The sequence below is a fragment of the Anguilla anguilla genome, chromosome 4 (genome assembly GCF_013347855.1).
Source record: "Anguilla anguilla isolate fAngAng1 chromosome 4, fAngAng1.pri, whole genome shotgun sequence".
Taxonomy (NCBI): Eukaryota; Metazoa; Chordata; class Actinopteri; order Anguilliformes; family Anguillidae; genus Anguilla; species Anguilla anguilla.
This window is the reverse complement of record NC_049204.1, coordinates 23,437,411-23,451,762: the sequence shown is the minus strand read 5'-3', so window position 1 is coordinate 23,451,762 and position 14,352 is coordinate 23,437,411. Positions and strand designations below refer to the sequence as shown.

The 14,352-nt window shown below is 43.9% G+C and overlaps 2 protein-coding genes across 2 annotated transcripts; one reads left to right on the top strand and one right to left on the bottom strand.

The window, feature by feature from the left end:
• Positions 1 to 306: 306 nt before the first annotated feature.
• On the bottom strand, positions 307 to 4,592 carry babam1 (BRISC and BRCA1 A complex member 1). Its single transcript, XM_035416331.1, has 9 exons — positions 4,472 to 4,592; positions 3,286 to 3,701; positions 3,047 to 3,105; positions 2,795 to 2,915; positions 2,458 to 2,536; positions 2,327 to 2,351; positions 1,991 to 2,120; positions 1,168 to 1,254; positions 307 to 747 (listed from the first exon to the last, which is right to left on the bottom strand). Exons 2-9 carry the CDS (start codon positions 3,694 to 3,696, stop codon positions 547 to 549), a joined length of 1,113 nt encoding a protein of 370 aa, XP_035272222.1. The 5' UTR covers positions 3,697 to 3,701; positions 4,472 to 4,592; the 3' UTR covers positions 307 to 546.
• A 526-nt stretch (positions 4,593 to 5,118) lies between these two features.
• ushbp1 (Usher syndrome 1C binding protein 1) lies at positions 5,119 to 14,014 on the top strand. Its single transcript, XM_035416291.1, has 14 exons — positions 5,119 to 5,453; positions 6,484 to 6,617; positions 6,731 to 6,870; positions 7,228 to 7,391; positions 7,487 to 7,696; positions 7,843 to 8,120; positions 8,204 to 8,344; positions 8,747 to 8,835; positions 8,916 to 9,045; positions 9,215 to 9,443; positions 9,791 to 9,949; positions 10,107 to 10,204; positions 10,703 to 10,825; positions 11,083 to 14,014. Exons 1-14 carry the CDS (start codon positions 5,391 to 5,393, stop codon positions 11,246 to 11,248), a joined length of 2,124 nt encoding a protein of 707 aa, XP_035272182.1. The 5' UTR covers positions 5,119 to 5,390; the 3' UTR covers positions 11,249 to 14,014.
• Positions 14,015 to 14,352: the final 338 nt, after the last annotated feature.

The window sequence follows — 14,352 nt, the reverse complement described above, 5'->3', positions numbered from 1 at the left end:
TAATCCAGAGAAACACCTTTAAAATCAACATTTTTGTACAATGAATGTTTTAGTGCACTCGAAAATTCAGTACTATGCACCACTTAGCATGGTTAGAAATCTTCCCTTTTTCCATTCAACTATCCAGTCCTACCCCACATTTCTCTGTTTCTGTCCAGAACAAAAAAGAATAATTGAACAAATAATCAGTTTAAAACACCCGTCATTAAAAATACATTACAACAGGAAAGAAAAAATGGAATAAGTAAATGACTACTTCCTCCCGACTGACTAAATATAAGGGATGTGGAGAATTTTTAATGACTACCACTTACAGGAAACCACGACTCACAGTAACGCACAAGCAAACCTGTATTTCTTCATGGGATTTGTGACATTTTCTTATCAGGCTTTCCAAAGGACAGCCATGTGTGACGAGGTCTCCTTTTGAAGCTTGTGCCATGGATATCACTCAGTGCATGGGAGGGGCCGTGGCCCAAGGAAACGACACGCCTCCTCGTCCCAGTGTCAACAGTCCTCCGTACTTCCCACACCCGCCTGAGACAATCAAACAGTGGCCTCAACCTCCTGAGGCTCCTCCCCTTCCAGCAGGCTGTAGGAGGCGTGGCTTTGGAAGGGCCTCTGTAGGGGGTGTGCCAGGAGCTTGGCCATGCAGTTGTGCAGCTCGACGGCAGGGCCACACAGTGACACCTCAAACCGGTAGCACATGCCTTTCGAGTCCAAGTCACAGAAAGAGGTGTAAACATCCTGCCAAAAAAAAAAGCATTACACGTGAGGAATGGAAGGCTGTGACAGCAATAATGTGAGTTTGCCAAGAATGCTGTCCCTTTTCAGGTTTCGCCAGCTACAAAAACACACACACGTACGAGAGAGAGTGTCATCCATTGCATTTAACTTCAAAGCTGTGACGCAATGAAAAAGCTTGTAACACGTTTCAACATTTTTTTAGCGGCATCCTGAGTTTCACGCTTGCTTGTGCACAGTTACTTTGTGTTCCATTTCACATACGAGGAAAAATAATACTGCCTCACAGTTCCACACTGAATAAACACTCGCAAATGAAAAGGTTCATTGATTTTTTACAGTTTCCTCTTAAATCATGTTTGTATCATCTTTGAGCCTCAGTTTCCACAAATCCGTTTTTGCAGTAAATTCCACAGGTCTTACCTTCCAGCTACTCTCGTCCCCTTGCTCCTCAGCACCATTGTGTAAATAAACCACATCAAAGAAGAAATAAGGGGACTGCAGCATCTTCTACAGGAGGAGAGATAAAGCGTACATTAGGAAGCATACACGCAGATCTCCTGCAGATATTACAGTTCGCTCTCATAAAACACGTGGATCGTGCGTCTCGGATGATCTCACGGACAAATATTTTGGCATGAAAAACAGAATTACAAAAGGGATGGGCCCCAACGGTCTGGTATTAAATGTGGACTGTGCCCTATGCTGACTGTGTGGCAGCCCCAAAGAGTGAAGCACAATTCGTCCAGGAATGGGATGGTTCGGTCGGCCAGGATGATCTCAAAAAGCACCACTGACCCCTGGTGGTCGATGAGGTGCCTGCAGGTCTTCCTGTTGAATTGCACTTGGGCCTGTGTGAGTACAACTATCAAACTGGCTTGCCATCCATATCAACAGTGGAGGATGCAGCACTGAGTGCTGATGAATATATGTTTAGTCATTCCAAATTGGGGAAAAAGGAAGGTAAAAGCATTTTTTTTAAATCATGGAGGCAGATTCTCAGAATCTAAAACACCCCGGTAAATAAGGTGTTGAATAAAGCTATTCACAGTTGTGGCTCAGTTCCATTTCAATCGAGTCAATTCAGGAAATGAACAGAATAATGCATGTGAAAATAATAATGCAACAAGCTCATTTCGATCCATGAGTTGAATTCAAACGCATTTCTTGAACTGATGTAACTGACCCTATAACCCTGCCTGTGTGTGGAGGGGCAGTTCCACATGCACGGGGCAAAGACACTCACGCTGACGGCCTCTGAGGGGCTGAACTGCAGCTGGCCCGCGTGCCGGTTGTAGACCAGGAGGGTCCGCACCACAAATGGAGGGGGAATGGTCTGCACGTTCTCCATGAAGGGCAACTCTATCTTCTGCAGGCTGCGGGGACACCGGTGAACAGCGGCAATGTGTTTCAGAGCATGAGAGGTCAAACAATGCAGTTCAACAAACACACAGTAAAAAAGCACGTCAAAAACCAGACATTCAAAAATATCATTTAAAGTCATTCTGGATCCACAGTCTCTATTGACTCCGCAACAGTACAACAATGTGTATCATGTGGCAAAAAAGTGAGAACGACTTACATAACATTTAGAAGGTCTTCAAGATCTGTTTACAGCATTAAGGAGAGAATGTGCGTCTGTTTTCAAGAATAGAGGCATTGAGCACTGACCCAACCAGTAAGCAGAGATTAATCATTTGAGTGGAAGGATACTGAAAGACTCGCAGACATTGGTATCCAGGTCATACAGACAGCTGCACAGCTCCCGGGGGTCAGAGGTGAAACCAGACAACTGAAAATGGCAAATATGATAGAGAAATATTAATACACCTTGGCACAGTAGAAAGCCAGTAACACATAATTACACCTACAGTCGCTATGCTATAATAGTGGTGCCAGTTAAAAACATAGATATAACATAAAACTAACCAAACAAAAAGCAACTTAATGTTGATGTAAATTTCTGATGCACCCAGAACAATATGCTTGCATAGTGCTTAGCATAAAGGAGCGTGAAAAGGTAGAAAGGGTTCAGTATTAATGCACTTACCCACAGGGCGTCATCGTTCACCACCACCAGGGCAAACTCGTGACGCTTGTCGATCCTGTGCTTTGTCCTCACAAACATCTCGATCATCTTCTGAGAGACGTTTAGCGCATTCGTTTTGGATCTGAGGCACGTGAAAGAGTTGAATCAGTACGGGCTTGAGTGCACTTGTGATCATAACTATAACTGACTTTATGAGCCCTTCATGGAAAAACAGAGACCCTACAAAACACTTCCATGTGCACAAAGACTTACCCATTAAAGGACTCCAGCTTCTGCAGAGACATGTCTTCTGACAGGTCCAGACAAATTATCTGTTCAGGAAAACAACTCTGACTGTGACACATGTTTGTCCTCTCTTCCATGCACAACGTTGACAGGTTTGCAGAGATATGTCACAAAATAAGTATCGGTCTCCTTACTTTTGAATATCAGACAATGAATGAATAAACCTATAGCATTTCTCAAACCCTGTTCAGCCCAAAATGTCATACCACTTTCTCTGGGCAGTTGACTCTGGGCGCTCTCAGCTGGAAGTCTGCGGTGGGGGGCAGGGGGGGTGCTGGAGAAGACAGCGCTGGTTTGGGCCTGTCTTTGGCAGGGGGGGTTGTGGTGCTGACTGCTGCAGGGGTTGTGGCGGCAGCAGCAGAGGTCACAGTGACGGTGGCGGTGGTGGTGGTGGCGGCGGCAGCGCTGGGAGGGCTGTCGGTGCTGGCGGCCTCCCCCTCGCCTTCGCTGCGGCTGCCCACAGCCGGCTGGGGAGTGCCGTTGTTGCCGATGCCGCCGCCGATACTGCCGCCGCTGCTGCGACGGTCCTCCGCCCCCTCTGGGTTGGAACGAGTCCGAGGCCTCAGCTCCACCAGCCGCTCCTCTCCATCTGCTGGGCCTGGTTCCGGCGTCTCCATGGCAGCTGGTCATCACATAAGTAATACAGGTTGTAAGAAAACTGGCAAAGGTGCTTTGTGATGAGGAGCATGCTGTAAAGACAACCACCGCTTACAGTATGTGTAGCTACAAGCAACTAATAACATTCTTTTATTAGATAGTAGATATAAAATTACCTTTAAATGAATGTAAGACAACCATTTCATTCATACAGACATGACATGAGTTTAAAACATCAATTCTACAATCAGGACAATTCATTCAACAACAATTCAAAAATATTCAGTACGACATGACACGACAGGGCGTTACAATAAGTAACATTAGAGTTACAGCTGGACATTATGGAACCAGGTTTTACATTAACATTGAAATAGGTGGCGATACATATTATTTTACAAGCAACTAATAACGTGTCTAAGAAGCCAGTGAGTGTTTTGTTAAAAGTTAATATCTGCATAGCTAACGTTAACTGTCTTGGATCTAGCTATCTAAACTTGGTAAATAGTGGATGGCTAACCTAACGCGGCCAAAGCATTGCCACATAACCAGCAAATCAAAAATCGGGTAACCAATAAAAATTAATGCAACTGAAAATAAAACTAGATTTCCGTCGATGTAAGTTAGTTTACCTAATCAGTTAGCTAATGCAGCGTAAAATTTTGGGTGTAAGAACTTACCGAGCTGACAAGCTAACCAATGCAGCAGCTACATACTGGAAGACTAGCTAGTCCAAAATGTTTATTCTATACAGCTACATAAGCACAACAACATAATCAAAACCAATAACGTTACCTTGTGATATTCAACAAGACATACGGCTTTGTAATGGTAAATTTCTAGTGAACTGAAAAACATCTAGCTTCTTAGTTTACTTTCCATTAGCTATGTCATGTATACGGCCATCTTACTTACCGGAAACTACGATGGATTCAGGAAGAGTAGCATCACTGGTAATTGTAGTTCTGTGCGAAATGGTTGAATAATAATGCTGAACTTGGATGACTAAGTTTTAAAAAACAAGTGAATAAACCATGTATTATTATTATTATTATTATTATTATTATTATTATTATTCGTAGTAACAGTAGGGCACTGATTCAGTCCACCTTGTGTTGAATGAGAATTAGCAGAACATCCATTTTAGTTATTTGTACTGTAACCATTCGAAAAACCCAAATACCTGTTCACTTTTGAAAAAATTCCAGCTATGAGCAAAATGCAAATCTAATGTGGCAAATATATAAATATCTTAAATAATTTAGATTTTTATACCACTGATTGCATCTGAAAGATCACATTCTGCCTTCTGAGTATAACCATATGGACTATGTGGGGATAGGAAAGCAGTACATTTAGCTGTGGGCAATGACAGGAAGAGATGTGGATAAGAGAAACTGGGTGGGGGTTGTTAGCACAATGTTTTTCTCTTGCAATATGCCAGTTACATTCATCGGCTCGAGGTGTTGCAGATGGGATAGAGCTTGAGAAGAGTTCTTGTGTGTCACTAACTGGCCAGATGGGGACGTCACAGCGCTGAGTCTGTGTGCTGAGAGAGGTGGGGATGGGAAAGACTTGCAGCCAGCGAGCACACAAACAGGAGGTTGCAACCAAGAATCTGGAGCCTTTGGAAGGTATAATTATATATACCAAACAACAGAATAACAGTCTCTGCACAAAGGCACAAAGCCCTGCAGAAGTTGGAAGCTAATCCATGGACAGTGCAGAATGGCTAGGAGATCAGAAGGAAGTTCTGACTGAGGAAAAGAGAGCTGAGGTAGGTTCCGCATATCTTTTCTGTAGCTTAAGTGTAGTAGCAGGTTTTCGTCTGGCTTAAAACACTTTAACAGTGTGCTTTCCACAAAAATTATCCTGCTGATATCCTTTCATCTGCATGTATATTTCTAAGGCTCCAGATGCACACAATGAAAATGGCATATGCTGTTTGCACAGAAATAATAGTGTTTTACATGGAAATATATCCTGTCCCTCTCAAAGTGCAAATAAAACAAAATAAAAGCAAAGTACCAACCTTCAAAATATAATCTTTAGTTTTCAACAAGTTTGAACGACAGTACTTTGTGATTTATTTATTCACTGTAAAACCGAGGACACCGTTAAATATTGATGTTAATCATTTTAACACCAAAGATAAAATAACTTATTTTGAGCAAATGTCAAGGTGCAACCTGCTCTGTTGGGTATATACATGATGTGCACTGTTTGCTTGTGTAATGGCATTTCTGGCTTGATATTATCTGCTGCCCCACCCCCTGACCCACTATAACCCCCTCCCATCCTCCCTTTATCCCAGTGACATTAGTACATTGTCGTCTTGGCAGGAAGTGGAGTTACAGGATGTTTCTGTTTCCCCCCTTTCCTCTGCTCAAAACAAAGTATTCTTTAAAAACAACAGTAACCTCAGTCGCACAAGTAGAGAGGTCTGATAAAAAAAATATTTATACTCTAAACCGATATGGACAAAAGATAAGCCCGGGGCTCACTGTGTCGTAAACAAGGTAAATTGCATGACATTGGAAAGATTAGTACATTTCTAGTGTTGGCCTATGAGCATACAGCTGAGTGTAATGATAATTGTAAGAATGAGTCCCACAGCCTCTTAGACCAGTTTAAGCTGAACAATTATCATGTAGGTGTGACACATTTTTAGGAGGGAAAGTTTTATTTGCAGCTGTAGACAAAGATCCTGACCATCTCCAAACCAACTTCAGACCAGCTGGATCAGCTTTAAGCGAGGCTGGAACCAAGCTGGAATTTCCCCCACTGAAGACATTCATCTTTGACAGACATGCAGGGTGGAGACCCCAGTTCCCACTGGCCCTTCAGAGTTGGAGATGGCCCAGTGTGAGGCAGAGATGGGCACTTTGCTGAAGGTCATTGCAGAGCTAAACGGGAGGATGAACGCCTTGCAAACTACCAGGTATGGTCCATCCCGTAGATGATCCAGAAGTGCACATTATCAGTTAATGACCAGATAATGACTCTTCTCTCGGATTTTGAAGGGACACATAATGCAGACGTTTTCCGTTGCAGGGACTCGGTTGACAGTGCCACCTTGGGGCAGGAGGAGAGCAACATTCCCACTCCAGGGTCTCTGCCCAATCCATCCTCACAGGGCATTCCTGAGGAAATGGATTTACCCACACCTTCTGAGACTTCTGGAACTGAGAATGGTTGCCATTCAATGCACTTATAGTTAATAATATAGGGGTCACACATTCTGTCTTTGTATTCATCATTACATTGAACAGGGCAGGATTTTAACACAGCAGAACTTTATTTTCCTCCTATCCTACAAGATTCAGTGAACATCTGATAATAGCAAGCATTCTGGTTGCCTGTAATGACGACATATAAAATTGTATAATCTACAAAACCATGTTTCCAATGTAAATGAAAGTGTTACTTATTGAGTAGTCTCGTTTCCAGATGCTCAATCTCATATTATGAGCCTATCAAGTGATGCTGTTTATCAAGTAATTACACTGAAAATATTGGTATATCTCTGTTCTGATCATTTTGTCCTTTAGAGGACAGTGCTCAGCTGTGGATGGAACTGCAGGGGGCTCTGGCTGCTCTAGAAGGTTCAGTGATTGAAGGAAGGACCTGGGCTGCCCCACTCACTGCCTGCAATGAGGAAAAACACACCCAGCACCTGACTGCTGCTACAGAGAGCTGGGTCAAGGCCACACAGGTGTGTCATATGGAATAGCCCACTGAAATAACATTGCCATCATTCATTTTGAATCCAGCACATTTCAAGCAATTTGTGCAATTTTCTGGATGCAGGTTCTGGAAGAGCTGGAGAGAGAGTTTGGAATCTCGTATCCCTCAGAACTCCCTGCCGAGGAGAAGCAGAAATATCAGCACAATGTCCTGTCTTTACACAAACACAACTGCACCCTCCGTGCTACCTTGCAGTGCCGGGAGAATGAGCTATGCAGGTCAAAGGTCACACTGAACAGCTTGAAGGAAGAAAGAAACAAACTGCAGTTAAAGGTCTGTGGTATCATTAGAGTTTTTATTTAATTTTGGGAGGCAGGGTAGTGTGCTTGTGGTGAATAAAACTCAGAGTTTGTTATGACTTATGAAATCATTATAACCTTGACCTGCCATAATTCATTGACTCCTCACCTCTATTTTAGCTGCTTAGCCTTCAGAAGCACATGCATGCTGGGGGCAGCCCCTCCCCTCCGACCAGCCCTTCCAGTTCCTCAAGCGGAGCCATGAGTCCTTGCTGGGCATCCCCCCCTTTCCCTGGATCCCCCTTGCTCCTAAGAAGGCCAACCGCTGCATTTCCAGCATTCGCCACAGGGGGCGACAGCACACTGCCCTTCTCTTCCTCTCTCGGCCCCCCAGTCTCCGGTAGCCCCAGCTCAAGTGTGTCGGGCGGCTTGGAGACAGAGACCGACCGTCTCCAGAGGTTAGACTCTGAGTGGCCTGCGATCCTGCTGATCCCAGCTAAGCATCTCAACATCAGCCATGACATCCTGTTCATTCCTACAGGTGTATAGAGAGGCTGAAAGCAAGGAATGAGCGCCTGTCTGCTGCCCTGGAGAGGAGGAAGGGGGAGTCAGAGCAAATCAGCATGACTCTCAGCAGACACGAGGCTAACAGCACAGCCCTGCAAATGGCTCTGAAATACAGGTGAATTAATTAGTGAAGGCAGTTCACTAATGAAGGTAGTTCAAGACCTGATAGCTAATTGTCATTATAAATGCTAATTGACTTACAGACCATATTCACTGGACAATAAAACATATAAAATATATTCATTCAATTCCACCTTTATTTCATCTCACGAAACCATTGAGGAAGAATCTTAATTTACAGGGGTGTTGAATTACAGACACTAAAAACAGTAGAATTGGACCAGCGTGATACCATAGAATTTAAAAGTTAAATGTTGTACACTCCTGTTGTAGGCTGGAACATAAATTATGATTCAGCATTAGAGACATTATTACTTCCTCCAACATGCTTTATTCCAGAGAAAATGCTGTGTAAAATCTTTTGTAATTCATTGATCATTTGTTGCATGATTGACAGTGAGGAGTGTGAAGAGGCCTACAATGCGCTCCTATGTCTGTATGATAGCAGGAAACAACAGGGCATGCCAGAGCCCAGGGAGGCAACAGGTGTGTGGTCCACAATATCTGAGTCTATGCTGAGTGTACCTAGGCTGTGTACACACTTACTGTGAATCTCATTTTTACAGAGACTGTAAAAGAAAGCCCGCTGCCGAGGGATTTAAAACCAGAAACCACAAGTCCAGAGACTGGGGAATCTTTGCCCACTCTTTCACCACCAGGGGGTGCTAAGGAGGCTGTTGAGCACCAACCCAGCAGGTTTGACTCATACTGCATCAAGTTTAAGTGAATCTTAGAACACAGGTTTATCTAACATAGAGGCATGATTTAAAGACACAGCAGGCTTTTGTCACATCTGTATAGTGTATATACAGTATAACGATCCATTGTTGCAAGTTTATTTATACCCACCCCTGTGTTACACTAGGGGAACTCCATCAACCTTAGAGGGGCAGGAAAAGGTCATTCGAGAGAAAATCATGAAACTGAAGCAGGACAGGGCAGCAGTGTGTGTCCCAGCACGGGAGCCCGATGGAGAGCGGAAACCCAGCCCAGACACAGGCACTCTTCTTGGGTCCAGGAGTCAGGAAACCACCAGGCCTCACAGCATTAAGAGGGAGAAGGCCGCTCTGCTGTACGAGCTGGTTACTGTCAGGGTTAGTTACGTACCCAGTTCCTCCCTGCTTTTAAAGTCTTTCTTATTTACATGGGAGCATTTCCATTACGGATTTTAGGAATATTAGGAATGCTGAATACTCCCATGGGAAGGACCATTATTGAACATTCAGCCCACTTTATGAGAAATTTTTTTTATTCCCACATTAGGGTGAACTGACAGGAACTCAACATCAGGCCTACTCTCAGAAATGTTTCTTGCTAATCTTCACTTAAAAGTTACATTGTGAAGGGGTTTATTTTTAAATTGATGTACAGAACTTCACCTTGGAGACATAGGGGCAGAGTCCATTTGGGGGGCTCATCCTCTGCGGGTTTCTGTGTTCAGGAGGAGATGTCAGAGCTGCGGGGGACCATCAGGCTGACGGAGAAAGAGAGGCGGTGCCTGGACTGGACGCTGACCACACAGAGGGCCCAGGATGTGGCTGGGGCTCTGATAGCTCACTGTCTGAGGGAGGAGCTGGAGGACAGACAAACAGACAGGCAGGTAAGCATATCAGCAATTGGTCATTTTCATTCACTCTTATTTTCTACCCTCATCATTTATTCGGTGAGGAGTTGCCGCTTTGATCTCAGCAATTTTGTTGGAATTCAGCGTCAGAGTACTACATGGATATTTTCATACACCTGTGTCTTGGTTTTAGAGGTTAGCTGAGAGGGGAGCAACACTGGACTCCAGCAGGGGCATCCCCGGTCCCCGAAATCGCACCCTCCTACGAGAGCTCCAAGCAGCCCTGCAGCGGTGAGGAAAATGAGGGCCTAGCAGTCGCAGAACTTTCTAGAATTTACTGTAAGATTCACTGCCGTGACTCATGGCTCTCTGCCTGGTCTCAGCTACTTTCACGGGAAGGGAGAGAACCTGCTCCTTTAAGAGTAAATGGCATCAGTCCAGTGGGAAAACAAGGGGCAGGCACTCTCATTGAATGTATGTGTTTAGAAACCGTTCATCTGATCAGACCTCAGACCTCATCACAGACATCTGTTGCCTGGCTTTTGGTGGTTGCTTAGAAACAGTAGTCTAAATAACGCTGAATGTTGACACTGGAGGTTATTGTCTTGCTGTTTAATGGTAGCCAGCCAATAGTGCACTGAAGGCAGTGGAGGAAGGGTCAACATACACCGGCCTTCATCTGAATTCACCTTTTATTTTTACTGTGTATGTTAATCATTTATTCTCAGAAATGATTTTGAGCCGGGAGGTCATTGTGTTTTTTTTATTTTTATGTGTGTGTCTCTGCAGGGAGCAGGTGTTGAAGAGAAGAGTGACAGCTGTGCGGGAATCACTTGACACTGCTCTCACAGACAGTGCCACTAGGAGGAGGTACAGCGAAGAAGAGAGGGCACAGCTTGTTCTTGCTCATAGGTAAACGGCTTAAGTGTGACAAGGAAAATTAACCAGCATACATAAAGAGCTTTATTACTTAATATTCTCTTCCTCCAAAACCTGTTGCTTTGGAAGATGGACAAAGGTGATTTGTTAATTATTTGTAATGCATCATTGCAACAACAAAACGAAAGAATAGTCTAAATAAAATTAAAATGGCCTTTGCTCATCACAAGCTAATTATTTCACGCCGCACACAATACCTAAGATGGCTGACCTGCTCCTTCGCTTTGCAGCAAAGCTGCTGAGACATATCGGAGTGCACGCAGGAAGTACCGTGAGCAGCTGTGGAGGCTTGAGCGGCAGGTGACAGCCATGTCAGAACGTCACATGACCCAGATCACCGGCCTGAAGGCCACACTTGAGGCCCTGGAATGGAAGAGGGAAGAGACGGTACTGTGATGGTTGCTCTGCACCCCCTCCCTCCCTCCCTCTCTTTCTCTCTCTCTCTCTCAGTACAGATCTGTGGATGGACAGAAAGAAACATTAAAAAAGAAAAACCATTAAAAACTGTTCATATTCTCCAACTGAAATGAGTGAAAGTGCCAGAGCGTAGTGAAAACTTTATTTTCACTATTGTTTTCTACCCATTAGCAAACAGGCCGGTTCCAATGATTGACTTTTGTGTAACAGAAGCTCACATGAATCGTGTATTGCTGGAATATTGTGCATGAAAACAACTGCAATGCATTAAATTTTTATGCAACACAAAAATGTTCTGTAAAACATTTTTTAAGGCAAGCTTGTTAACAGAATTTATGTTTTTTTTGAGGTGAAATTACCATTGAAGTTTACATTTCAGCAGTCTTGTCCATTCTATAGGTTTGCTGTGGTGCAAACACATATGCTGCCATCAATAATTCATACTGGCTTTGTGGTGAAAAAAAAAATGCATGCAGAAATAAGAGAGTGTTGAAATGAGCGTGAGGTGACCCAGAGATCTTGTCACCACACAAGCGGGATTGCTGTTTACACAAAAGAAAGAAAGACAAATCAATAATATTACTGGATGACACACACATATAGACAAAAGAAGAGAAAAAAAACATCCCACGACTCTAATACTAATGGACTGAAGGGGGATGGGGAAAGGATAATGGAGGATGTGCTCAGAAATTCCCAGCCTGCCCATTTATCTCTTTCCTTCAGTACCTTTGAATCCCTCTTTCTGGAGTGGACACCCAGTCCCTATCCCTTCCTCATCTGGCTGCCAGCAGCTGTGACTCCTTTCCATGGGTTACAGGGAAAGGGTCAAGTGTCATACCCATGGGGACACAGGACGCTCCAGCTCTTGTTTAAAAGTTTGAAAGAAGGGTTCAGAAGGCCACCCTATACTGTGAGCATCTAAAGGCCCTGACCCTCGCCTAATCCTTCCCTTCCAGGAGAGGTCACTTGGTGGAGGTGGGGGTTGTCATGGGGCAGCTTTTCTGCGTGAGATATAATGATGATTATTACCATTATCACAACCAATTGTCTTCATTAATATATCATAATGGCATTTTTGTGTTTGCCTCTCCAAATGCTCCATTTATTTACAAGGCGCATCATATTTTATGGCATAGCATAGCTTAGTGTATTAGATTCAGTGTTTTTCTGTTGTGAGAAGTAAGAATCTGGGTTAGGTAAATTGTGTATTATAAAAGATAAGGACTGTTTGATACAGAAATAGCATTGATTCTTTCACTTTTCATTCTCTGTAGTAAACCATGGTTCAGTTCCAAAGATGGTACTGCTTTTGGGATAGAATTGCTGCTGTGTAAGCATTAGAAATTGTATTAATCTGTATCTTATGTTATTAGCCATTGGCTGGATTTTAAAAGCTAATTATGTCTCTGGTTCACCTACACAAAATCAGCTTAAAAAATAATTAGCATATTCAGGAAAGGTCATGTCTTGTGGTAATCCTTGTATAATGATGTACCAGATAGAATTTATTGAAGGATTAATGCAACCTTTCCTCCTACCAAAATGAAGATGTACGAATGTGATATACTTGGCTTGGCTTTCAAACACTGGCTCGAGTTACTGCGCTCAACAAGGTGGGGAACTTTGCAGGTATGTTACAGAAGAAACTAAATACAACAGAATATCATCATCTTGGGAAACAAGAGAGGGAAGGAAAAATACAAGATTCCAGTGACAATAAGGCAGCTTTTATGGGACAATGACAGGAGCTGTCAGAATGAGGTGGGGGTAGTGATGAAGATGGGGTCCCCCTCCCCGCATGCACACTCAGGGCCATGACCCACAGGGTTAAGGTCACCTCATTTACTCCCAGCCTCTCTTTCAGATTGAAATGAGCTGCTCCCGTGGGCTGTGGGAGGGGATCACAGCCTCGGCCCTGTCCCTTGTTTTCTCACAGACATCGGCTCTCCCACTTCTCCCTCTCTCTCCTGCGGGGCCGCTGGCCCTGACCTGGCGCTGCCCTCCCTTTCCCAGTGCGCCGTTCCCACTCTCAGGGGTCGAGACAGCGCCGGGGGTGAAAGGTCAGAGAGGGGAGGCGTTTAAGATGTGGGCGCAGTTCGACCTCGATCGCACACAAGCTTACTGAAAAAGAAAACAAGCAAATGACAAGGACGTACACAAAGATACTCTCTGATATGCACACATTCCTGAGACTGATAAAAACCTACTTTGGAAGGATTGAGCCTCCTGAACCCTCCGGAGCCGCACCAGATTGCTTTGAAACATCGAGGTGTTTGGAGAGTGTGGACCTTTTCGTGATGCCTTGCAACAATAACTGCCCTCTCTGGGTACAAAGGGTCCCACGAGAAACAACCGTCTTCAAGGGGGCCTCTAGTCTCTTCACATCCCATCGAAGGACCCAATTACCTCATTGACACTGTTAATGCCTTATACTGTAAGAACAGGATTATGTGAATAAGGTCCTTAAAGGCAAAGGACATGGACAGGAGGGGGATGGGGGAGGTAAGCGGGTTTTTAATCCACTTATGTCCAGAAATACCTTAATTAAGCTCATTAGTGCCTAATTGCGCCCACTTTAATATTCTTCCCCCTGTCTCGCCAACTCCAGGGAACGCTGGAGAGCAGATTGTGGACTTAGGTTTAAAAATGATTGACACAAGGCATCCTGTTTGTAGTCATCCCCACTTTTTTTAATGCTATTCATTTCAGACAAAAAAAGATCAATAAAATGCTTTAAAAATCTGGCTTTTTAAACCAAAAAAGAAATCTTGATTGTCAGTCTGCCATTAACTCCAGATAAAGTCGTTGTGCATTAATTGTGTAGATCTGGTGTGTCATGGGGCAATGAGTCGCATAATGCTAATGGTTTCTGCCCTTTAATTGTGTGAGGAACCCTGCAAGATATACCTGTCTGATTTACAATGCATGGGAAAGGCACAAAACTACGGTAAGCAATGGTTTGTAAAATGTTACAGCAGTTTGTTTCACTCCTGCATACATACATACTACACAGAGAAAGCACATTGCCTTGAAAAACTACCTAGGTGAATATATTGGGACATGTTGTGAACCAGAAGTAA

Coding starts and splice junctions, on each gene's coding strand:
- babam1 (XM_035416331.1), bottom strand. CDS start 3,696: ATGGAGACGCCGGAACCAGGCCCAGCAGATGGAGAGGAGCGGCTGGTG. Junction 2,352..2,457: donor CAATGTCTGCGAGTCTTTCA/GTATCCTTCCAC, acceptor TGCTGTAAACAG/ATCTTGAAGACCTTCTAAAT. Junction 1,255..1,990: donor GCCCCTCAGAGGCCGTCAGC/GTGAGTGTCTTT, acceptor CTCCTCCTGTAG/AAGATGCTGCAGTCCCCTTA.
- ushbp1 (XM_035416291.1), top strand. CDS start 5,391: ATGGACAGTGCAGAATGGCTAGGAGATCAGAAGGAAGTTCTGACTGAG. Junction 6,618..6,730: donor AACGCCTTGCAAACTACCAG/GTATGGTCCATC, acceptor TTTCCGTTGCAG/GGACTCGGTTGACAGTGCCA. Junction 9,444..9,790: donor ACGAGCTGGTTACTGTCAGG/GTTAGTTACGTA, acceptor TTCTGTGTTCAG/GAGGAGATGTCAGAGCTGCG.